The sequence below is a fragment of the Pan troglodytes genome, chromosome 4 (genome assembly GCF_028858775.2).
Source record: "Pan troglodytes isolate AG18354 chromosome 4, NHGRI_mPanTro3-v2.0_pri, whole genome shotgun sequence".
Lineage (NCBI taxonomy): Eukaryota > Metazoa > Chordata > Mammalia > Primates > Hominidae > Pan > Pan troglodytes.
This window is the reverse complement of record NC_072402.2, coordinates 21,714,006-21,739,824: the sequence shown is the minus strand read 5'-3', so window position 1 is coordinate 21,739,824 and position 25,819 is coordinate 21,714,006. Positions and strand designations below refer to the sequence as shown.

The 25,819-nt window shown below is 35.1% G+C and overlaps 1 protein-coding gene across 20 annotated transcripts in view; it reads right to left on the bottom strand.

Moving 5' to 3' along the window:
* Positions 1 to 25,819, bottom strand: part of KIAA0825 — a 462,961-nt gene that overhangs the window by 242,998 nt on the left and 194,144 nt on the right. For 17 of the 20 annotated variants that reach the window (XR_008548200.2, XM_063810211.1, XM_054684969.2 and 14 more), the window contains 3 exons: positions 24,654 to 24,833; positions 11,015 to 11,239; positions 3,523 to 3,931 (listed from right to left, as the gene is read on the bottom strand). Coding sequence is in view for 16 of the 20 variants with exons in the window: in XM_063810211.1 (XP_063666281.1) it covers positions 3,523 to 3,931; positions 11,015 to 11,239; positions 24,654 to 24,833 (814 nt within the window). In the remaining 4 variants the exon portion in view is untranslated. Of the gene's footprint in view, positions 1 to 3,522; positions 3,932 to 11,014; positions 11,240 to 24,653; positions 24,834 to 25,819 lie in introns of those variants that run through there. The other 3 variants (XR_010156851.1, XR_010156852.1, XR_010156853.1) reach the window with 1 other exon arrangement.

The following is a 25,819-nucleotide window of genomic DNA, read 5'->3' as shown; positions in this document are numbered from 1 at the left end:
CACTTTGCAATGTAAGTATTCTTAAAACTCATGGTTTTCCACTGTTTCCAAGACTAAATAAAATTTTCTGTGGTGTAATCAGCTGTATACTGCAGTTCATTACTGAGATTTTGCCATGATTATAAAATTAGTTCTGCTAAGAGTCAATGCCGCTGACCTGAAGACTGAACCAAATGACACCCAGCTGCTGGACATTAACTTTGATATTGCTTCCACATGTATCTTCAAAACGTCCTTCTCAGAAAAGAGGAACTTTAAGATCATATAGCCTTGCTAAAAAATAAAGAAAATCCTACTTTGACTTAGAGATATTCATTAGCTAGAGTAAATTGCTTGTTTTTTTTAAAGACCTTTTTACAATAAAATAAGTTTGCAGGTATCTTTTTGAAGGTGCATACAAGTTGCAAAAAAAAAAAAAAAATTCTTGTCAGGTTTTGTAGAGGCTGACATTGAAAAAGTTGAGGCCCTCTGACAAAGTAGTATCTCAGTGTCAGCTCCTGAATTGTATCCTTTCCTGTCCATCACTGTGCAGGTGAAGCAAATGATTGGATTCAGTCAATGCTATGATTAATGAGTTCCTCTCCGGATTTGGGACTGCCTATCAATCATGTCATTAGGGAGAATGTGCCCTGAAAGAGGCAGACCTTAGCCAAGGAATAACTGCATTAATCTTAATCTGTATATGCACCCAGCCAGCCAAGTCAGGGTCACCATGATGAAAAACAATAATCTTCAACTCGACAAATTACTTTGCAAAGACAGATACTTCTTTACTTTTTGTGCTGTGTGTTCTCCAGAATCTAAGTTGACTGTTTACAGCTTGAGTGTTACTACAAAGTGAAGGTTATTTTAATGAATAGTAATGCTTTCAGGCAGTATGCAAGACAGGCAACACTTATAGCTGCCACCTTTTCCACTGCAGTTATTTTCACCATTTCTATAAAATCAAAGTTAAATCTGGATGCAAGTGAAAGGAATCTAGCTAAATGGTATCATGTAGTTTCAGATAATCTTCATAAGTAATTAAGATTTAATTGATCTTAACAGAAGAACCATTTTAGTTTAAATGCTTACATACTCATATATTTTTTTAAATTATGGTAGAACCAAGGCAACCCTCTACCTAATACAGGCATCATGTTTTGAAATACATTTTTCCTCACAGTGTATATCTATGAGTAAAATGACCACTGATTAGTGAGAAGTACTTAGAGTGGAAGTGCACTTGTATAACAGATAATCAATTTGAAATCAAAGTCAAGAAGAAACACTCTTTTTTTTTTTTTTTTTTGAGACAGAGTTTCACTCTTGTTGCCCAGGCTGGAGTGCAATGGCGCAATCTCGGCTCACGGCAACCTCCGCCTCCCAGGTTCAAGCGATTCTCCTGTCTCAGCCTGCCTCAGCCAGGATTACAGGTGCCTACCACCACACCCAGCTAATTTTTTTTTTTGTATTTTTTGTAGAGACGGGATTTCATCATATCAGTCAGGCTGGTCTTGAACTCCTGACCTCAGGTGATCCACCTGCCTTAGCCTCCCAAAATGTGGGGATTACAGGTGTGAGCCACTGCGCCCAGCCAAGAAACACTTATAGTGCCCAAACTCTGTAAGAGATTGTTATCTAAAGTGAGTTAAGTCAAATTTAACTCTTTTTCAAATAAATGCCATAAATAACTTTAAAAAACTATGCCAAAAATAACTTTAAAACTGCACTTTGTATGTTGATATCATTTCAGAAATTGAGAAAGATGTAGCATTGTGCTAATTATATAATGACTCAGAAACTTTGAGGGCTGTACTGCATTTTTTAAGTCAGCAATTCTTCATTTTTTATGCATGTTGTATGTGAGATAAATACTCTTTTGGCTCATTGTTAATCAGCCAAATATTAGCTAGACAACTCCCCCTATAGGAGATACCAGATGTGTTGGGGCTGTTTATAAAACTTAAATTGAAATCAGATTTTAAGGAAAAAATTTAGCTTATAGATGCTTGTATGTACCCCTAGGTATATTACCTAGACATTGCTTTAAATTGACCTTATTTGATATAGGGGCTACTAAATGAGCAGTATCATAAATTTAACTTTGTCACTATAATCAGATATACTATTTTTACTCTTGTTTTTCTGCTCCCCTTTATAACCACTGCCATGGATAATGACATCAGGCCTTAATTTTTTAGTCATTGGATTAAAGCCTGTAAATTAGTATTGAATGCAAATAGAAAGATTAAGACGGTCACTGCCAATGTTACTAAGCATTTGCCTGAATGCTATTGTTATTGCCACCCATGGGACACTCCAGAAGTACATTTCTAGAGGTCAGTATGATGAGACCAGGAAAATCATGATTACCTACTTTTCCCCATTTGGATTAATATAAAGTCTTATAGATTAACATAGACAAGTAAACATTATTAGTTACCTTAATACTAACCAGTGAATGCAATATATTTTAATAGAGTTTATACATAATAATGCCTATCAGTTCCAAGCTTGATGCTAAGAACTCCATGAATGTTATTTAATTTTTCAAAACAATTCTGTCAGTGTGGTATCATCATTGAAACTGAGGCTTTGAGTGATTCAATAACTTGCACAAGATGACCCATTTACAAGGGATTTGTACTCGCCCATCTGACTCCAAAGCCTGATCTCTTTATCACTACCATGTACTAGTAAGAGTAACCATATTTCAAGTGACTTTTAGTCATTTTGGGCAGAAAGTGATACTAGTATCTGCTAGCAACATGAATATATTTTTAAAGAATGAGGGACAGCATGTGTCGGTGTTTTTAAAATGGGCTGACAGTGATCTGTAGACCATGTGAGCTGGAATTCTTTTATCAATACCATGCAATTCTATACCTGAAGACTAATTTAAAGACAGGAGGACTCTATGTACATATTTCAATTCATCAGGGACCCTTAAAAATCTTTGCAGTACCACAAATCACTTAGCTCTTAGTGACAAACCCATGAGAAGGCTGACATTTTCATATAGAAACAGCTGGGTGTGTTTATAGCTGGAGTGTGATATGCCCTAGTTGCCCTCGGGGATTCTTACATTACCAGATGAAAAATGTGTACCTTTTTGACAATCAGGTACACAGAAAGCAATAAAAAGCCTTTTATATCCATTAATTCCTTCTTAATTTAATCTCCATGCCCAATCCATTTACAAAATGCTCCAGGCTATCCACTAGATACCTGTTTGCACACTGAAAAGGGGTGAAACTAAATTCTCCTGGGTTTAACTACCACCCTTTTAATCAGAAACCTTAAGATGGTGACTAAACAAGTATAATGTTCCAGTGTGTCAATGGGGTTCACATTTTAAGAAGACAAGAAATGTGCAACAATCCAATTTTTAATGGGATACTTTTTTTATGTTCATCAAAGCTGCCATGGATTTAGCAAAATACTACTGCTGCCCATCTGACAATATATTGTCGTTTATTGGTGATTTTGTTATTGTGAAAGCATTTGATGAAATCCAATAAGAGAAAAACATCACTTTACCATTCAGTGCTCAGTTTCCTTGCTTTCAACAATTGACGTTCAATCCAGTTGGGCTTCTGCTGCTCAATGCTTTGTATGACCTTTTGGATCATTTGATTAGGGATACTTGTCTGGTCTCCCATGATGCTTTCCAAACACATACAAATTAAACCCAGTTTTTCTTTACTCCATCTGTCAAGGGAGGCACCTGTTAAAAGTTCCACAGTGTTTCCGTCCTCAAATATCCGACATATAATTACAATCAAGTTCCAGACAAGCAGGCCAGCTTTCTTCAATTCAACAAAGTTTTTTGACATTTTTCTCTCAGACAGAAAAAAGAAGTATTTAATTGGGGGAGGCAAACATGCAATCACCGTAGGTAACTTGCTGATTACAATAGATACTGCCTGAGCAGCAAGCCTTGTGAAGCCTGGGGAAGAAAAGAAAAGGTATGATTAATATTAGCATTTGCGTTCAATCACTGCATGGTTTTGTGTTGTATAAGGTTGTCTAATTTTTGTGGAGAAAATTGGCAAGAAGATCAAGTGCTTGACATATTCCAACAGAACTCTAACCGGGGTCTCTCGCAGTACTACCTAAAATTCCCCCAAATCACAAATCTGGTTTTTTTTTTTTTTTCTCTCATAAATGAAGATTAGAAAATTTAGACTCATAATTCATATTCTTATCTTTCAAGACTGCAGCTTTCCAGGACCCAGGTGGCCTCCTCATTAACAAATGCAAAGGTGCCCAGCTGGGCAGCTTTGTAGGCTTTGGTACTTCTGACTCCCCCTTAAGCCCTTCTCCTCCTCCCTTGGAATCCATGACAGAATCATTTCAGCTCTCCTCAGGACTGGTTTCTCTCCTTTCAGTTCTCAACCCAAATGTGACCTCCTCAGAGAGCCTTGCCTTACCATCTTATCTTATTTCATCTCATCATCTCATCTCAGTCCATTTATACCCTTCCATCACAGCCCCAAGACCCTCTCTTTTGGGGATCCCCATTTTGTTGCCTTTATTATAGCACTCCCCATCATCTAATAATTATGTCCTTTTCCTGCACACTGTCTGTCACCCTCTTCTAAACTATAAGCTCTGAGAAGGCATTCCCGTATCCCTAGCACTTATTACCTCTTATATAATAGTTGTCAGTAAATATTGGTTGAATGAATGAGTGAGTAAATTGGTTCCTGCTTACCTCTATCTCTCCTCTTTGCTTCTTTGTGTCCTATGCTATTTCCACTTTCTATTAACATCACTTAGGTGTAGGTTTTTGCTAAGAAGTCCTTAGCCTTTTGGCTGATGATTCCACATGTTCTTCCTTGTTTGGTGCTATTTCACATTTATGATCTTATTTAATGCAACAGCCTTAGAAGATTATTCAAATATGTGTTGGACCTAGTTTTTACAAACTTATAAAGACTGTTCCAATTAATTTTTAAATGATTCTTAAGTTGTCATGGATTGCAGAGGAGTCACTAGATTAGACATATTTTCCAAGAAAAATGTATTAATTCTTCTTCTCTGTATCAGGGTTTCTCAACTTTGGGTTGGATGATCCTTTGTTGTGAGGAGCTCTTCTATGTTCTGTAGGGTGTTTAGCCGCATCTTTGGCCTCCACCCACTAGATGTCAGTAGCATTCCCCTCAGTGGTGACAACCAAAAATGTCTTCAGGCATTGCCAAATGTCCCCTGGGACCAAAACTGTGTCTGGTTGAGAACCACTCTTCTATATGATTCCAGAATCTTAAGTCTTGGCCTTTCTCCAGAGCTGTAGTCCTATAACTCCAGCTTTCTGTTAAGCATTCCACTTCTGTGTCCTCATCACCGTCAACTCAATATAACTAAAACCATTGTCTTCCAAACTAGCTTGGCCCTTCTCTCTCCCTCCCATCCTTTCCTCCTTTCTTCCTTCATTCTTTCCTTCCTCTCTCCCTCCCTCCCCTCCTTCCTTCCCTCCTCCCTCCCGTTCTTCCTGTTAAATGTTCCTTCATACCTAATCAGTGATCAGCATTGATATATAGTTCTACCCCTTTATCTCTGACATCCAGTTTCTCATTGCTGGGGCCAACTGAAGGTTACTGACCTACTTCAAGCCTTTCTTCACAAATGGTACCTTGACTACGGAACTATTCTTCTAACTCATCTCCCTTCTCCAGGCTATGTCCAGCTCTTCTCCTGTACTGTAAAACTGAATTCATCCCTATGAACTTTATTATCCAATTTCTCTGCTGTGATAATTTTAGCTACTTGCCACTGTTATAAGATCAGTCTCTTGAGCCTTGCTGTCAAAACACTCCACAGTCTAGCCTCAGCCTGTTTCTATGATCCTTCTCTTTAAGACCTTTAACATGCTTTATCCTCTTTGTTTTAGACTTCTGAGTATATCATTACTCTCAATGGAATGCCCTCTGTCTTCATGGTTCACAAATAATCTTCAACTCTTAGTTCAAAATCCTCTCCTCTCTTGTGAATTTATTTGAATATATTATATATATGACCATTTTGGTAATTAGGTCCATAATTGGCTATGTTGTGTTATTTTTGTATTATCATCTATTATTATTTATATTATGTTATTTATATACTCATGAGTTGTCTTTACAGCTAGCCTATAAACTCCAGAGCATGGGAAACAAAGCTCTTAGCTCCTTGATTATCCCACAAAGCCAGACAGTGTTTTAATCCACTATGTACATAATGGAATTTGAACATTAAAATTGAATGAGAAGCCAAAAGAAAGTAGCTTTGAGTTCTTTGGTAAAACGTTCTTTACTGTTTTTGCTGAACAAAAATAACAGAACAATGTGAACATTTTCTGAAGATATATATAACATTTAAAAAGTCACTCTGTTCCAAAAAAGTACAAAGCTCTTGGAAAATATGTTTAATCTAGTGACTCCTCTGCAATCCATGACAACTTAAGAATCATTTTAAAAATTAATTGGAGCAGTCTTTATAAGTTTGTAAAAACTAGATCCAACACATATTTGAACAATCTCCTAAGACTGTTGCATTAAATAAGATCATAAATATGAAAGCACCTAGCTCAGCACCTGATAAAAATAGTTGCTCAATAAATGTTTTCTTTTTATTCAAATTAATGTGTTTAGGTGAGGCTTAACATATAGATCAAGCAAATCTTCCTTAGTGTTCTTAAATTATTTGAAATGTCTCATTGTTCTTTTTGTGTTTGTGTCTCATAGTCCCTATTCTGCTTTCAGGTCTTTGACTTGAAAGATTGTATCTTATATTCCCTCTGTCTTAAAGAGGGTTTGGCTACAGATACTGAGCAAATATTTGACAAGCTAAGTAGATATTAGGTAAAGATTACCAATTTTCTTCTTCACACCTACACTCTACTGATATTTTATAAACTCTGAGGACTATGGGCACTCAAATCCCCAGCTATTTCATTAACGCTTAAGGCAAATTTCAATCAGAACCTTTAGGCTGATGACAAATTAATAAATCCATTCTACCAATCTCAAGGGCTCTGAGTCTATGATGATGTCAACAACACACCAGGGAAGGATCTTTTAAGACTGCTACACACTCGTCTTTCTGTCTTTATTTAAATAAGTTTAATTCTGTCTAAGCCGTACATATGTAATATATTGTGTCATCCAATTTTAGAGCTGATAAAGTATGAAGAAAATCTATGTCTTAGGATGAAGGCAATATATGTATATTGATGTATTTGTCATTTCTTCTTTTCTGTAATGTACTACTGTAATAATATATTTGTGGTTGATAAAACATGCAAAAAGGAAATTTACAATAAAGGAGGTAAAGAAAATGTCAAAATTAATTTTTAAAATTTTATTTATTAATGGTAAAAAAGATCAATAATTTGTTGAATGAGGATAATGTAATTTTTTATTATTTTTTAAATCTGAGCTTAACACTTCACAATACAAAGGTCAAGTTCTAAGTTCAGTTTGTTTCAAGATCAGGTTTTCATGGCTGTCACAGGTGAAAAAGCCACTACACAAACACATATAGATCAACATGAAACCAGTATATCCTTAGCTGTGCCCACAAAATCATGGCATTTATTTTTCAGTGTTAACTACTGAATAGGTGAAGGCTGTTGTTGAAATTTGACTAACAAATATCCATCATCTGTGACGTAAATATGTTGTTCTTGCAAACGAATGGAAAAATATTTTATTTTTATATTTTTAAGAAAAGCATTCAAGAGTCACTGAAACTTTCCATTTGCAATATTTTACATCATGTTAGAAAATCCTATTTCTAAATTCTTAAGTGAAAAGATATGATACTTTTGTAGGTAACACTGGTTCTTATGAAACAAATAGGCCTGGTTTTTATACACTATACTAATGACTTCTTATAGCACTTTGTGTATTTCTGTCATCAATTTCTTTCTCAACATGCTGTTTCTGCATGTGACCAATGGCATGGACACATTTTCCTAAATGCTGCTTGCTATTTCTGTTTCCTCTCTCTAGAATTCATTGTTTCCATTAAGACAATTACTCCAAAAGTTTTGCCATAAAGGATTATTTTCATTAAAAAAGTAATTTACTGTTGAGAAAATATCTTCTCAGGTATATCTTTCATTTAATTTTTGTCAAAGAAACAAAACAAAACAACTAGTTCTTTGTATATTTGTTCTTTGAAACATAATGAAACAAATATCTAAAAGCAGAGCTATGTCAGAGCCATCCTAACTTCCATCCAACTCTCCAGTAAATCCACACTGTAATCTTTATTGTAATATTTATTTCTTTAAATCTTCAGTGTTTTTTAATGTCACAGTATTTGCTGATAAAGAAATGAAGAAATGCATTTTAGTTTGTCACCATAGTGTTTTCCATGTTCTGTCATTTTTACTGTGTCAAGAAGGACAAATATTCCCTAAGGTAATGACTATTTGTCTTTTAGTAAGTTAGATTTTTTTTAAAGACCTTTAAACATTTACAATTAGTTAGATAAATTTTGTAAGAACCATGATTATATATCACTAAATTAAAACATTGTTGAAAAAAATTACAGAAGTTTATCTTCATGTTTTGGATACTTAGTGTAGAAATCTTTTGTTTATCAAGATGACTCCAAACTAGCTAATATCTTAAGGCTCAATACTGGCTTAGGAGGGATTTACATCTAACAAAATATATGGGAAGCCACATTTCAAATAGTTTCCCCACAATTCTTTTTTTTTTTTTTTTTTTGCCAAAGGTGATCAAATCATCATTGTTTTATAATATGGCTGTGAAGAGCTCATATTAAGAATAGAAACAAGTGGGAGCTTTTTCACTTTGTCACTGTTTGCTCTTGATTGCATTCCCAGCACTAGTTTTAAACTGTAGTTGACTTATTGGTTTATAGGAATATGTTAAAGTCACTTGTATGTATTATGAGGATTAATTTTGTTACAACCAGAGTCTGTAATACAAAGGACAACTCTAATTCATTACCGTGTGCTGAAAGCTAAAGAAGGAATAAGGTCACCCTGCTCATGGCCTCTCCCCAAGAGCATGGCACCCCTGCTCTTCCCTCAAGCTTCCTCACATACTGTCCTCAACACACACTGGCTCACTCACAGACCAAGAAAGGTCTCCAGTGACAATCCCATGTGAGATTTTAGTGAAGTTTAATTTCTTTCTCTCTTCTCATACACCAAAAAATTGTACATCTCTTATTTGTACCCATTTTGAAACAGTTATACTAGTCTCCTGGCACCAAGAGGAGATACTGTACTTAGGTTTATCTCTGATCTGAAACACAGTGCCTGGTATATAGTAGTCTCTCACTTAGTAAATTTCTACTGAATGAATAATGAAATTAATAAATGACTTAATGTCCAGCATGTACACATTCTCTATCTTATATTCTGTAGTGAAAATAAAATTTAAGAAGTGCCAATCTAAAAGTCCCTGTAGCATTTCAGAGGGCAGTAAAGAAGAACAATGGCATTCGCCTATTGTCATATCCTCTTAGAACGCAAAAAATGGTTTATAAAGTCACTTTCTTCCATCACTTTCTTTTACATATTCATGGGATCTGACATTCCTTCATGGTTGTCTTTATGTTGTACTTTTACTCGGAATGAGCATTTTATGAAAAATGTTGTTTAGTAAGGAAAACTTTAACAACTGGTATCTATAAGTAAGCATTTTTTGAAATAAGAGGCTCTTTGCAATGGTATGGAGGAATTCCAAAGTGCTTAGAAAAAGCAAAATTGTTCGTGAATAGAATGGCTCGAAAGCCACAAGCAAAATAGTGCTACTCATATGGCATGATATGTTAACTATAAATCATGCCTACTGAATTGCTCAAAACGTATCAAATATCCAAAAGCTAGAACAAAGGAGAGATGGCAACAACTCTTAGAAAAGAAAGAACTTAAGTAATGAAAAGGTGACATTTTCCAATTTCAATTAAATGGCTTTACTAGATTCAAAGGGAGTTTAATAGGGCTTGGACAGAATTAAAGCATTACTATGAAAGGTCACAGATAGATAATTGATTTGAGTTTGTAATATAAGGTCACATTATTTAGGATCTCCATGGAGAAGAATGAAAGAAAGGCTAGTCCCTTCAATTGACTTCAGTGAGTTCCGCTGGAGTATTTTATTGTTGAAAGTTTCCTTAGAGTTAGAGAAAAAATATTTTCACTAACTCTAAGGAAACTTTCTCTAGTTTCCTAGTTTTCTAGTTTCTCTAGAAAAACTAGAGAAAGTTTCCGTAGAGTTAGTGAAAATATTCTTCTTTAAGGATGAATATGAAAGAAAAAAGTTTTATTTTAAATAATCAAAAGAAGATTCACGAATACAGGTACGTAATATACATACAAAGGAATCTTGTGAAATTCTGGAAAAGTGGAAAGATCTAGATAGGGAGCAACTAAGAAGAGAGGACTTGACTAATAAAATAAACGAATAATGTAGGTAACTGATGGTTCTTAAGTACACTTGGTGGATGCGCTGTTCTGAATAGGAACAATGCACTCAATTTAGAACCAGAATCACCGGAGGAAAAAATACCCTGTCAGAAAAATACATGTACTTACCAAACTGGGTGCTATTTTTGACCTAAAAGCTACATATGTAAGTGTTTTAACAAGAGAAAAGAAGGTAATAATTAGTGTTTGCAGGGAAAAAACTTAAAGGAAAAAATAATTAAATGGAATATCAGAGCAAATTTCTCTAGAGTATGGATTTTAAGTTACTCAACAAATTTTGAGAAAATTAGTCAAAATCATGTCACCAATCTGTGACTATTAGCCCGAACACAAAATATCACAGAAAATCCTGAACTGGTAATTAAATAAAGAATATGACCATTTGAATAATTTTCCATTCTAGTTTCCTTGATCATGTGGTTCATAGTAAAAATAAAAATAAGGGTCGCACATCTACTTAATGGAAGGAAGATTAATATAGTTCATCATTCTTATAACTTTTAGCATTTTACTTGATTACATAGCCTAGAAAATTGCTTCTTCAGGTGTATTTTCTTAAAGAGAAACAAGTGTACTTACTTTTGCATGATTCTTTCCTGTTAGTTTCTTTTGGACTATAATTCCATTCCTTTGGCATGCTCTCAAGCAAACAATCAGGAACAATGTGCTTGTTTAGGTTTGTCTCACGGTTTCTCCTAGAACTCATCACAGATACTATCTGCTGTACAGTGTCCTTGACGGCATCGGTCAGTGCCAGTCTCAAGCATCTGATGACCTCTAGCTCGTACTCCACGCACGTTGAGACTTTAAAATCAGATGGCATATTATGGTTAGCAGAACCTAGCAAATCAGTTGTGCCTTGCTCAACTAGAATTCAGTTTTGTAATCATCTAGTTTAAAGCTATAGGAAAGGAGAGCTGCTCTTAACCAAGAAATCATATGATTGATAACCATCCCATAAAACATTTTTTAAAAAGATTCTTCTTCTTTGTAATAAAAGGAATGGCAATTAAGATAACAGTACATAATATTTACTGGTAGTTTTGGACTCTTCTGGTGAGAACATAAATTGTATGACCTTCTTAGATGACAACTTGGCAATAATGTCAAAGCTTCAACATTTTACTTATCGGTTGACTCACATATTCATTTCTGTAGGACTTTTCCTAAGAAAGTAATCATAAATATGCAAAGGATATAAGAAAAAATCAAAATCAATCAAAATGTCCAATAATAGGTGATTTGTTTAATTAGCTCTGGTATTTCTGTCTATACAATAAAGCCATATATTGTGTAGTAAAAATTAAAGTAGGTTAGAAAAGAGTACGATATCCTATTTTTATTAAAAATATGTATCTCCACACATATATAAAATAATTAAAGGCTGTACTCTATAATATTAATGGTGATTATCAATGACGGATGGAATTTCAGTTATATTTTTTCCTTCCTTTTTTCTTCTTTCCTTCTTTCCTTTCTTCCTTCTTTCTTTACAAATGGTCAATCAACTCAGTGTTAGAATCTTACCAAGAGTTTCCTTATCAGCAAAATGTTAGAGCCGGTCCCTAGATTGCCAAGACACATAGCATAGGAAGAATAGAGTAATAGCCCTAAAACCCAGCTGCTAAAAACCCAAAATATTAATTCTTCATTATCAGCATAAATGAGAGAAGCAAGGGAAAGGATTATTTCAAATGATAATAATTTTTATTAATGATTTTTATTATTGTAGTTTATTTCCATTTTTCATATTAAATTAACAAATGAAAACAAAGGTTAGAATCATACAACTTAAAGAATACCTGCATCATTATCTAATTAATTTTCAAGTGTTTCAAAAATCACCATTAAAAATATAGACACTTTAGGAGGGGCTTCGGTGTCCTCATTTATAAAATGGTGAGGGGAGAGGGCGACAAGGGCTGGACAAGATGATATTTATGGTCTTTGTTAGTTTTCACCTTCCACGACTCTATTTAAGACTCCTAAGAAGAAAATAACAAATACTTCACAGCTGAGCACACACAAAGTTGAAAAGAACTGTGACTCTACTTCCTTTTACAACACAGTAATCAGGAGGCCTTAGAAAGGGGCTCAATGAGGGTCCTAAATTGAGAATGTGCTTTAGGCTATGAGCAGCAATCCTAAGAATGATTTAAACCAGTTTTTGTATGTTCACTAAGCTACTAATTGCTTACCAATTTTTATCAGTATAATCTTTTATATTTTGGTAATAACAGATGTGGCGAGATTTCCAAAAAGAAACTTCATTACTTTTATGTTAAAATTTCTATAATTTAGAAGAATCAGAACAAAGGTAATTTACTGGGAGTTTTTCAGGCTACTGTTAAGAAAGATGTTATATGCAATAAAGAATAACCTAATGTGGCTTTATAAAAGCAATGGAAATTACATCTGAATATGTTTCTAAGTAAAAAGGTTTGGTTTAAATAATTATTCTATTAATATATTTACCAACCAGAAGTCATTGGAAACAAGGTCTCCAGATAAATTATAAGTAACTGGGGAGTCAAAAGCAACAAAACATCATTGAAAATCTTCTGCAAATACATTAGCATACTTTCCTGCTTTAGAAAATTAGTTTCTTTGATGCTTCATAACTTTAGGTGTTAGAAATGTAAAAATTTAATCTAGACAAGCTCTGGTCTAATTTTCTCACTTTTTGAAGATAAGGACACTGATAAACCAAATAGGAAGTGATAGAACAGACAGGAAGTAGTATGGCAACGATGTATTCTCTAGTTAGCCAGTTCAAGCAGTGGTATACACAGGACTAGATGGGATGGCTTGGAGCAATCCACAATCTCTAAGTACATGCCATAGCCATCCACTCCTAATAAATGTAGCATCTAAGTTAGCACCCAAGCTTCTGACTCTCCCTTTTCTACTTTTACTGCTGTTATTTATTTATTTATTTTTATTTTTATTTTTTTTTTGAGATGGAGTCTAGCTCTGTCACCAGGCTGGAGTTCAGTGGCATGATCTTGGCTCACTGCAACCTCCGTGTCCCAGGTTCAAGCGATTCTCCTGCCTCAGCCTCCTGAGTAGCTGGGATTACAGGCATGCGCCACCACGCCTGGCTAATTTTTGTATTTTTAGTAGAGATGGGGTTTCACCTTGTTGGTAAGGATGGTCTCAATCTCCTGACCTTGTGATCCACCCACCGGGGCCTCCCAAAGTGCTGGGATTACAGGCGTGAGCCACTGAGCCTGGCCTACCGCTGTATTTAAACAGTCCTCTATAAAAAGTGTTGGGGCACTTTAACCTGCCCTATTCTTATCTGAGATCAACCCTCCATCTTCTGTAATTGCTCTGCAATGCACTAGAATTAGAGAAAATTTTACATATATCTAGAATTGTCCATAGTCTATGTAGTAATATATGAATTCTCCAGTATCTCGGGCTTTAGATCCAAATTTCTTAAAATTTTAGAATTAGAAAGCCATTAATTTTAATGAAGGCATTGGCCTCCTCAGGCATTCTTTAAAAATATACAAGTGTGGAGAAGCACTTCCAGAATGATGGTGTGAAGACCTGGGAAAATCTGCACCTCCATTAATGCTATCAGAACACTGGCAAAAATTGTGAAAATCAACTTTTGAGAACTCTGGAAATTAACCACAGGCTTGCAACAATCCAAGGAGAATTTATTCAAGAAAATCAGCTGAATCTTGGTAAAAACAGTGAGCTTTGTGGCATTTTAACCTGCTCTATTCCCAGCTCCCATTCCTCAGCAAGTTCTACTATGGCCTTGAAAACGAGCAGCCTTGAAGCCATGGTAGTTATAAAAGCCCAGCAGCCACTGGAAGAGGTAGAATGTCTTTTGACCTATACACAACGTCCCAGTTTCCCAGATTGTCATGATTTTTCTTGTCTGGAATCTCCCTGGAAGAGCACTGTTCACAATGCATATCCATATTCAAACTAACTCAGTGACTGAAAATGTCCTATCCCCAGGATGTTTCGTTAAAACAGTCAGTAGCAATGGTTTAGCTCTGTGGCTGCCTAAGGTAGTGATACTGGTTGCTGCAAACAAGAAGCTAATAGAAAAAAAAAAAAAAGAAATAAAAGAAAAGAAAAACTGAGAAATGAAATGTACATGTACACAGTGGGGAGGAATTTTGAGTATCTCTGCCATACTCCTGGGGATGAAGAAGGACACAGACATGTACAGGACTGTGCACATACCAAGAAAGCCCTGAGAAAGCGCTAATCTCTCACCTCTGACTAATCTGGAGGCTCTGTGCAAGCAGGATGTAAAAGGCGAAGGCAGAGTTGCAAACTGTGTGTGTGCTGGGACACGCCTTCAATTCTCTGGCAGTTTACAACAATTCTACTCCTAGTTATATATCCAGAAGAAGATTTTTTAAACATTCACACAAAAACTTGTACGCTAATGTTCATACCAGCATCATTCATAACAGCCAAAAAGTGGAAACAACACAAATTCCCATCAACTGATGAATCAATAAGCAAAATGTATATTTCCATATAATGGACTATTATTCAACAATAAAAAGAAATGGAGTTCTGATACATGCTACAACATGGATTAACCTTGAAAATATTGTACTAAGTGAAAGAAACCGGACACAAAATGCACATACTGCATGATTCCATTTATACAGAAGTTCCAGAAAAGGCAAAATATAGAGACAGAAAGTAGATTAGCGGTTGTCAGGAACTGGGGAGGAACTGTTAATGGGTACAGGGTTTCTTTTTGGCATGATTAAAATGGTCTAAAATTAAATGGTGCTGATGGTTGCACAGTTCTGTGAATCTACTAGAAACCACTGAACTGTGATATTTTTACACTTTAAAAGGATGAAATTTATGGTATATAAATTATATCTCAGTACATTTGTTATAAAAATGCAATTGCCTCTAAAAGGACACACACAAACATTTGTCATTGATATCATAATATGATTTAATTAGAGCAGGGGTCAGAAGACTTTTTCTGTAAATAGCCACATAATAAATATTTTAAGCCGTATGACAGATGATCTTTGTTGCAACTACTCATCTTTACTGTGGAAGCACAAAAGTATCCACAAATAATACGTAAGTGAATAAACAGGGCAATTTCCAATAAAACTTTATTAAAATGGTGGGTTGGATTTGGTCCAAAGGCAACGGTTTGCCAACTTCTAGTTTAAGTGGTTTAAAGGTTTTCCTTTGGGACTAGATGGGAGCAGGACACCAAGACCTTTTGATAGTGAGAAGAAAGGGAGAGATAATTTTGGAGTATAAATTCCAGCAGTGAAAAGGCAGGACTGGGTGGGATTTCCAACGTAGAGCTTTTGTGCAACCAGAGTGAATCTTTTTTTAAATTTTATTTTATTTATTTACTTATTTTTGAGACAGAGTCTCGCTCTCGTTGCCCAGGCTGGAATGCAATGGTGCGATCTTGGCTCACTGTAACTTCTGCCTCCTGGGTTCAAGCAATTCTGCCTCAGCCACCCGAGTAGCTGGGATTACAGGCACCCAACACCACACTCAGCTAATTTGTGTGTGTGTGTGTGTGTGTGTGTGTATTTTTAGTAGAGACGGGGTTTCACCATGTTGGCCAGACTGGTCTTGAACTCCCAACCTCAGGTGATCTGCCCACCTTGGCCTGCTAAAGTGTTGGGATTACAGGCATGAGCCACCACGCCTGGCCCAGAGTGAATCTTGTGGTGGGAAAGAACTAGAGGAAGAAAAGAGGCACGAACAGGAATTCAATGTAAAACATTTTTCACCATAGAGCACTGCATTAATGTATAGAAGAAGAGAAGAATGTACACTATGAAAATACCTTAAAACTATTTACAAAATCAATTTCTGGTGTGAATTTTTCTTGTAATTTGTTCATTTCTTTTTAAAGCACAATTGTGCAAAATAATTATGAATGGCTGAGATAATTTGGTTACTTAGCATAGCAAATATCATATAACATGTTCAGTTGTTCCTGAAAGTAGCTATATAGCAAATAAGTTATCCTCAAATGAACTACAGATTCATGGTATGAATATATTAGTGGCCAAGAAAATGATATTATGAATTAAGTAAAAAATAGTACACTGAGAGTCCTTCATTTTTAGGGATGTTATTTAGGAAATTAGTGTTTTCAGTCAGTAGTCAGCTGATAAAGCCAATTCCAAATATTTTATTATGTGTCTAGTGGGCTTGTTACCTGAGATAATCATAAGTTATTTTTAAAAATGATTATAACTTTGAGGAAGAACTTTTATTTTAGTGATGATAAAGTAACTGGTCCCAGACTCACTCTCCTGCCATGAAAGCTAGAAAATAGGGAAATATATGCAAAATAACTATTTTCATATATTAGACAACAGGAAACACTGTAATTGCCTTTAAAAGAAAACAAATTAAAGTCTGAATGTACTTTCAGGATCCCAGTTCAAGGAGCAGAAAGTCAAGCAAACCATGAAAGTCTCACTGAGATGAAGAGTCACAGGAGGATGAGGCAGCTGGAATTTTCTGAGAGAAGTACCAAAGAGACGGATCTACATAGGGAAAGAGCTCCAGAAATCTGCATAAAGTTTCCTTTCAGTCTTACACAGAATACTAGACTGGCAGTGGAAAGGCTGACTCTAAGAAGCCAAGCAAAAAACAACTATTGAGAAACTGTTAGCTGAACAGTTATCAGAGTTCATACAAGATTGGCAAAGTCTAAGTTCAGACCAGAGTGGCAAGATGTCATTGTATATCTGACATTCAAAGGACACCTAAAAAGGCAATGTTTTAGTAAATGGGCTAAACCAGGCCTAGAATAAAGACTACTTTAGATCTGCCCTAATAAAGCTTGAAAACAACTAACTCTCAAGATGATCAAGGTGATACACAAGTAACACAATACAACAAAATCTGTAATGGAAGAAAACAAAATCTAGAGACTCAATAACATAATACTGATAATGTCTGGCATCCAGTAAAAAATTACCAGACAGGGAAAAAAATATGATCCATAATCAAAAGAAAACTAAGTCAGTAGAAATATACCCAGAAATGAAAGAGATGATGGAACAAGCAAACAAGGTTTTAAAACAGACATCATATATGTATAAGAATATTTAAATGAGAAGGTATACACAAAATATAAAAAGAAACTATACAGAATTGCCAGAAGTTAAGGATACCTGGAATAAAAATTCACCATATAGTCTTAATAGTACTTTAGACACTGCAGAAAAAAAAAAATCACTGAACTTGAAGATACAATAGAAAGTCTCCAAACAAAAGAACAGTCAGAAAGAAGGTTAAAAAACAAAAACAATACGAAAAAACAAGGAAGAAGAATACAGCCTCACTGACCTATGGGACAATGCCAAGAGGTGTAATATACACGAAATTGAGTCCCAGAAAAAGTGGGAGGGGGAGTGAAGTGGGGCTGGCAAAAGACAAAATATTCCAAGAAAGAATGGCTGAAAAGTTTTCAAATTTGATGAAAATTAAACATCTCAGGTCCAAGCAGCTCAATAAACCCTAGGCAGAAAAAAATACAAAGAAAACCAAAACAAGGCACATCATAATCAAATTGCTGAAAAGCAGTGACAAAGAGAAAAGTCCTTATCAACTATAAAAGAAGACATATTACATAAAAGGAAACAGATACTGTAAATATTTCCACTGATTTATTGTCAGAAATAATGCAAGCCAGAAGATAATAAAATGAACATCTTTACAGTGCTAAAGGAAAAACGAAAAAGAACAAAAAAAATCTGAACCTAGAATTCCATATCTACTGAAAAATATTTCAAACATGAAGGCAAAATACTTTTTGTCATGCAATCAAAAGCTAAAATAAATTAATGCCAGAGATTTGTAATACAAGAAATGTTAAAGGAAGTACTTCAGGTAGAAGGAAAACAATACCTATTGGAAACTCAGATCTACACAAAGAAGGGTATGGAAATGATAAATATATGGACAAATATAAAAGACTTTTTCCCATTTTTAATTTCTTTAAAATATAATATTTGGAGCAAAAATAAAACAATAAATTGTAGGGTTGATAATATTATAGAAATAAAATGTATGACAACAATAGAATAAAGGATAGGGAGGAAGTAAATGGAAATATAGCATCATAAGGTTCTTATATCAGATGCAAAGTGGTATAATGTTATTAAAAAGTAAACTGTGATGGGTTAAAGATACATATTGTAAACCCTGGAGCAACTACTACAGTAAATAAAGAAGCCATTAGAAAAGGTAAAATGGAATACTGACAAATACTCAACTCATCCAAAAGAGGGCCAAAATAGAGGGAAAATGAAGATTAGATAGAACAACAAATAGAAAGCAAGTAACAATATAAACCTATAGTGCCAAGTATCAAAATAGAGAGTCCAGAAATAGATGCATCTATTTGATCACTTGGTCAATTGATTTCTGACAAAAGCATTGGAGTAATTCAATTTATAAAGAATAGCCTTTTAAAAAAATGGTTCTGGAAAAATTACATAGCCATATGGAAAAATAAGAACCTCAACACTTATCTCACTATACACAAAAATCCATCATAGAACTAAACATGACTAAAACTATAAAATTGCCAAAAGAAATAATGGGAGAAATATTAGTAAAATTTAGATAATCCAGTTGTTCTTTGGACACAAAAAGCACTATGGTTAAAAAACTGATAAACTGGGCCAGGCGTGGTGGCTCACACCTGTAATCCCAGCACTTTGGGAGGCTGAGGCAGGCGGATCATGAATTCAGGAGTTCGAGACCAGCCTGGCCAACATAGTGAGACCCCACTTCTACTAAAAATACAAAAATTATCCAGGCGTGGTGGCTCATGCCTGTAGTCCCAGCTACTTGGGAGGCTGAGGCAGGAGAATTGCTTGAACCTGGGAGGTGGAGGCTGCAGCGAGCCAAGATTGCCCAACTGCACACCAGCCTGGGCAACAGTGTGAGACTTCGTCTCAAAAAAAAAAAAACTGATAAACTGGACTCATCAGAATTATAAACCTCACTCCATCAAAAGACCTTGTTAAGAAAATGAAAAAGTAAGCCATAGACAGGGAGGAAATTTTATCAATATATGTATAAAACAAAGAATTTATGTGCAATATATGTAAAGAACCCTTTACAACTCAGTAAGACAACCAATTAATAAGTGGACAAAAGTTTTGAATAGATATTTTACAAAAGAATATTTTCAAATGGTCACTAAGAACATGAAGAGGTATTCAATGTCATTATTCATGAAGGAAATGTAAATTAAAGCTTCATGAGATAATACTACCTACCCCTTAGAATAACCAAAATCAAAAAGACAATCTCAAGTGTTGGCAAGAATATGGAGCAAACAAAATTTTCACACATTATTGGCCAAAATGTAAAAAGATCTGACTACTTCGTGAAACAGTTTAGTAGTTTCTTTTTTTCTTTCTTTTTGAGGCAGAGTGTCACTCCATTGTCAGGCCGGAATGCAGTGGTGCGATCTTGACTCACTGCAAGCTCCACCTCCTGGGTTCAAGAGCTTCTCATGCCTCAGGCTCCCGAGTAGCTGGGATTACAGGCACGCGCCACCACACCCAGCTAATTTTTGTATTTTTAGTAGAGACGGGGTTTCACCATGTTGGCCAGGATGGTCTCGATCTCCTGACCTGGTGATCCACCCACCTCGGCCTCCCAAAGTGCTGGGATTACAGGTGTGAGCCACCACGCCCGGCCAGTAGTTCCTTATGAAGTTAAAAATTTACTTATCATATCACCTAGCATTTCCACTTCTAAGTACTTACTGAAGAGAAATGAAAACATACATAGTTGACCCTTGAACAACATGGGTTTGAACTGCACAGGTCGACTTACATGCAGACTTTTTTCAATCAAATGTGGATTGAAAATACAATATTTGCAGGATGCAAAACCTGCATATATGCAGGTTCTGTGGGGCTGACTGCAGGACTTGAGTATATGTTGAGTACATGGATTTTTTTTTTTTTTTTTGAGATGAAGTTTCGCTCATTGCCCAGGCTGGGGTGCAATGGCGTCTTGGCTCACTGCAACCTCTACCTCCCGAGTTCAAGCGATTCTCCTGCCTCAGCCTCCTGAGTAGCTGGGATTGCAGGCACATGCCACCATGCCCAGCTAATTTTGTATTTTTAGTAGAAACGAGGTTTCTCCATGTTGGTCAAGCTAGTCTCAAACTCTCGACCGCAGATGATCTCCCACTTTGGCCTCCCAAAGTGCTGGGATTACAGGCGTGAGCCACCATGCTTGGCCGAGTATATGGATTTTTTAATAAGGGGAATGGTTCCTGGAATGAATTCCTCACATATACTGAGGGATGACTGTAGTCCCACAAAGACTTATACACTAGTATTCATAGCAGCTTTATTCATCGTAGCCAAAAACTAGAAATAATCAAAATGTCCATCCAACTGGTAAGTGGATAAAAAAAGTACTACTCAGTGAAATACTGCTCAGCAATGAGCAGAAATAAACTAATGATAAAGCATAATATAAAATTATCAAAAACATTAAGCTGAGCAAAAGAAGCTAGACACAAAAGAATATATAGATTTCTATTTATATGAAATTCTAGAATATCAAAAGTAAACTATCACGACAAAAAGCAGGTCAGTGTCTTCCTGGGGCTGAGAGTTGAAAGGAGAATGGATGGCAAAGGGGGAATGAAAGAACCTTTGGAGATGACATAAAATGTTCCATATCTTTATCGTTGTGGTTGTCACACAGATTTATACATTGGTCAAACTTACTGAACTCTTCACTTGAAATGAGTGAATTTTATTGTATTCAATCAATAAAATATTTTAAAACATTTTTAAGGTGGATTGCAAACAAACTGAATGGTGACAAAAGGCTCAGAATACATAATTAGTTACAACATAGAACAAAGACAGCCTTTCAATATGTGAAAGCTTACATTTAAAATCGACCTATACTATGCTGCAGGTATTTATGTAGGTAATAGAGACAATCACTGTGTCTGATAGGAAGGTAAGGCACTGTAAATTAATTTTGGCAACAGGAAGACAATATAGCATATATATGCTCTCTAAACAACACTTCTTAAAGGTCTTTATGAGGCTGAGGAGGAGTAGAAAACCAAAGTGGAAACTTTGAATCTCAACCCTTAATTTTGCTAGGTTATTGAAAACTTTTTTCCCAAAGGTTGTGAGAAAGTTAAGAAAACTGATTCAGAAAACAAAAGTAAGCCCAATGCCATATCGAGGAGCCAAGTAAACAATACTTGTTGAGTATATTACTATCATATTAGACGGGCATTTTTGACAGTATTTGCCTCATTTACAAGCCTGTTCTGACATTGTCTTAAAAACCAGCTGAGGTAATGTATGCTTTGATATTTTCATTTGTCTAACTGAATAATGCTTTATCTACTTTGAAAACATAGGTGTCCAATGATTGTTAGCAAATTTATTTCTTACAGAGTGCATTGGCCTTAGAAACACCCACATTAGGTCACTGACTTAATTATTTGTTGTACTTACAGCTTTTGTAGTAATCTTAAGTGGGTATTTTCCTTCTTGTCATCCCTCCCTAGCCTATGTCCAGTCTAAAGAGTTATGTGTTAGATAGAATTCTAAGTATAAAATCAGATTGTATAATTCATTACTGAATTTGTACGTTCATAAAAGTAGTGTCTCAAAAAATTTAGTCTAATAGAAAAAAATGAGAAATAACATGGCCTAGGACAGGGTCCCCAACCCCTAGACTGCAGACCAGTACAGGTTCGTGACCTGTTAGGAACCGGGCTGCACAGCAGGAGGTGAGCAGCAGGTGGGTGAACATTACTGCTTGAGCTTCCCCTCCTGTCAAATCAGAAGCATGTTAGATTCTCATAGGAGCACAAATCCTATTGTGAACTGCACATGCAAGGGATCTAGGTTGTTTGCTCCTTATGAGAATCTAACCAATACCTGATGATCTGAGGTGGAACAGTTTCATCCATCCCCCTCCTGGTGGAAAAATTGTCTTCCACAAAACTGGTCCCTGGTGCCAAAAATGTTGGGGACTGCTGGCTTAGGAGAGAGGAGATCTGGTTTCTTGTGCTAAGTCTTGTCCAACTTAATTGGTGGACAGTCTTAGGCAACTCTCTTAATATTTCTGCTTTTTGTTTACTCAACAATAAGATGAAGATACTGACCACTTCATCTTTGTCCTTTTACCCTAAAATGATAAGACTGTGATGTTTTACGGGTAAACTATGCAGAAATCATAGACAGTGATTTAGCAGGAGGAAACTACAGCAGTGAAGTTTTAAAATAACGTACTTTAGTTAACCTGGGTAGGTTAATTGTATATACTGAAGCATAGATCTATTAGTAATAAAATGTAAATATTGTGGGATTATGATTACATGTCTCAGCTGTATTACTTGTAACAATGTTATGTTTCCAAATTAAACAAAAGTCATAGTAAAAGGCTTAATTTTGTTACAAATTAGTACCTTGTATTATCTTATTAGGGTTTTTAAAATAACCATGATTGCTAACAGAAAAAAAAAAAAGGTATTTTCAAAGACTTAAATGGAAGAGAAAAGAGAAAACTTCAGACCCTCATAACCACTGCAGGTATCAGGTTCCAGAGAATATTTAATGTTTATGGAGCAACAACTTGTATAAAGGAGAAAGGAGTTTCACCCATTTGAAGTTCTGCCCCTTTGAGCTTTCACACATAATTCAGGCTCTGTGAATATGTATAACGTCTGTTTCCAGAGACTTGTCTGACCATGTGGGGGAGGGTTTGCTCAATACGTAGATGGAGAGATGTCAAATTAGGAGCAAGAAACAGTTTTATTTTCCCTAGCAGCACCTGAAATCCATTTATATCTTTTAGGTTATTTTCAGTATAGTTTTGTGCTGAGCGTCAAAGATGGTTCAAGAACCTAATAGTTGAAAGATAAATAGTGATTGAAGCATGAGGGTCACTGATTCTTTATAATCTTGTGAGAAAATCCAGCTCTTACTTCCCCAGAAACAACTAAAATCAGCAGAGGGTGGCAGAACTTTCAAGTTCGTTTTTCTTTCAATTCAGTAAAGACTACATCAGAAACACAACAAGCTTCTAATTCAGCCTTTTTACCTAGGAATATGCCCTTCCTTTGGGAAGCAAGAAGCAGTAAGGGAATGCATGGCAACTAGGAGATAACATTTTAAAAAGAGATCATTATTACAGAAAGTTTAAATGACAGATTTGGACTTTGGAAATCATAACATAAAGTTATCTATTGCTGTTTTATAGGGATAATGGCCAAGAGAAAATGAAACATAATGACTGTAAAACAGCTAGAATGATATTCAAGTAATATCTGGAGGATAGTCAAAAAGTCTGGGAGGAGTGAAACCATGATTATGAACTAGTTAGATCTTTTATATGGAGCCTAGGAAATATTTTATGAAAATTCAGGTTCCAAAGCAGGATAAAAGAAAGCTTATAGGTTGAAAACTAAATGTAAATGATAAAAATCACTATTTGAATAGCAGGATAATAAGAAAAATCATTGTCTAAGTTTTCATCCTTTGTTTTCACAAGATATTAAATACAAAAATTTAAAGGCAGAATATTAAGGATAAGACAATGTGAGAATTTTTACACCTGCCAGAGGGTGGGGCAACCCATCAAAACTCCCTGTTCAAATATACAACCTGCACTGCCTTTATTATTCTCTCTAGCTGAAGGAAGAAGAACAATACAGATGGGAAAAATATATTCTCTCCAAAGGAATCACAGGATATGCTTGCCTTGTAGAGAGACACACTATGGTCATAATAATAAATGCCTTTTACATCTGAAGAAAATCGACCAATAGTATTGTCCATTAATTTGCTGAATAAATGCACCCAAGAATCACAAAATACTTTTCACATCTTACTAATATCTTATATGCTCAATAGCAAAACATAATCTGTGATAAATATTAAAATAAATTTTTATGATAGAACATTCCCTAATTAATAAAAAAAGAAAATCTTTTCCCTTCCACCTCCCTTGCATCTTGTCCCAAAGTATATGAAATTTTACAGGAACTAATAATTAATGATTCCCAACAGAAGGCTTTATACTGAAAAAATGTAAGGTAAACTTTCACCAACAACAGATTCAGCAAAACCAGTATCAATACAACTTCTAAACATCTTTAAAGGTACATATAAGTATCTATAGAACATTTCTTTTACAAACAGTAAATGTCTCATACCTGGGATGTTATATAAAAAGTCCCATAATTGCTCTTCTTCCATGTAGCTCACAAAAACGTTTGCAAATGTTTGTGGAGAAAAACTGCAATGGTACAATATTTTAAAGATGGCTTCCATCAAGCTGGGTCCTTGGTTCAGGTTATTTTCTGTGTCGGAAACTTGTTCTTGAAAGGTACGTTCTTGAAAGGAATCAAAATGATTTAGTAAGGTATCAGTGAATATGATTAAACTCTTATTATGTACACTAGCATAATGCTGTGGAAATGGTTTTTAATAATATTTACATAAAAAGAGAATTACCAGATTATTTCAAAACAATGGTCCATCCAACCCAATGTTGTTTCTGAGATATTCATGGATATTTACGGAAAAAGACAAACAAAAACAACAACCAAAAAAACCTGTGAGAAAGACCACAATAACACCACTTCAAAGGTCAACGCTAGTTTCCCTGAATGTCATAATTCTTCTTTCTCTTAAGGAAAACTTTTTTGTTTCTTTTTCTAATTTAAGAATAATAGACATTCATTCTAAAAAAATTTTTTTGTAATCTGGACAACTAGGAATACTAACATTGTACCATGGGAAAATTCACATTTTTAGTTTTTCCAGAATTATGCTATCAATTCTACAAACAAATTTATGAATGTTTCTTAAATCCACAGACCTTGTCATATCAGACTGAAGAGTTTTATCAATTGGTTCCTCAATAAAACTGTATAAAGAATTCAACAAAAATTGGGCCATTTTAATTGTCCTTTTCAACCCTCCTTTGGCTCCATAACAGCCTCCTCAAAGATCAGTAATCATAAGTTTCTGTACTATTGCATTTATAGTTTGGATGGAAAGGTGAAATAATAATTTCTGTTTTCTATGGATAATAAGCATGAGATGTGTACTATTATAATAAACAACATATTTGTTGGGTTAAAGGTAACAAATTATATTTTAGCTCTTATATTTTAACTATCTTGCATAAATGTAATCTAAAGCATTGCAGAATAAATAGATTTCTTTATTCTTGCTCATTTGGAATATCATTACTTTTATGTTTCCTCTTGAAATTTTTTTTCTGTGATTTGATTTTGATGATCTAAAGGAGCTCACTGTTATCTTCAAACTAAGAAATAACATCATAGACTTTATGTGGAGAACATTATTGGTT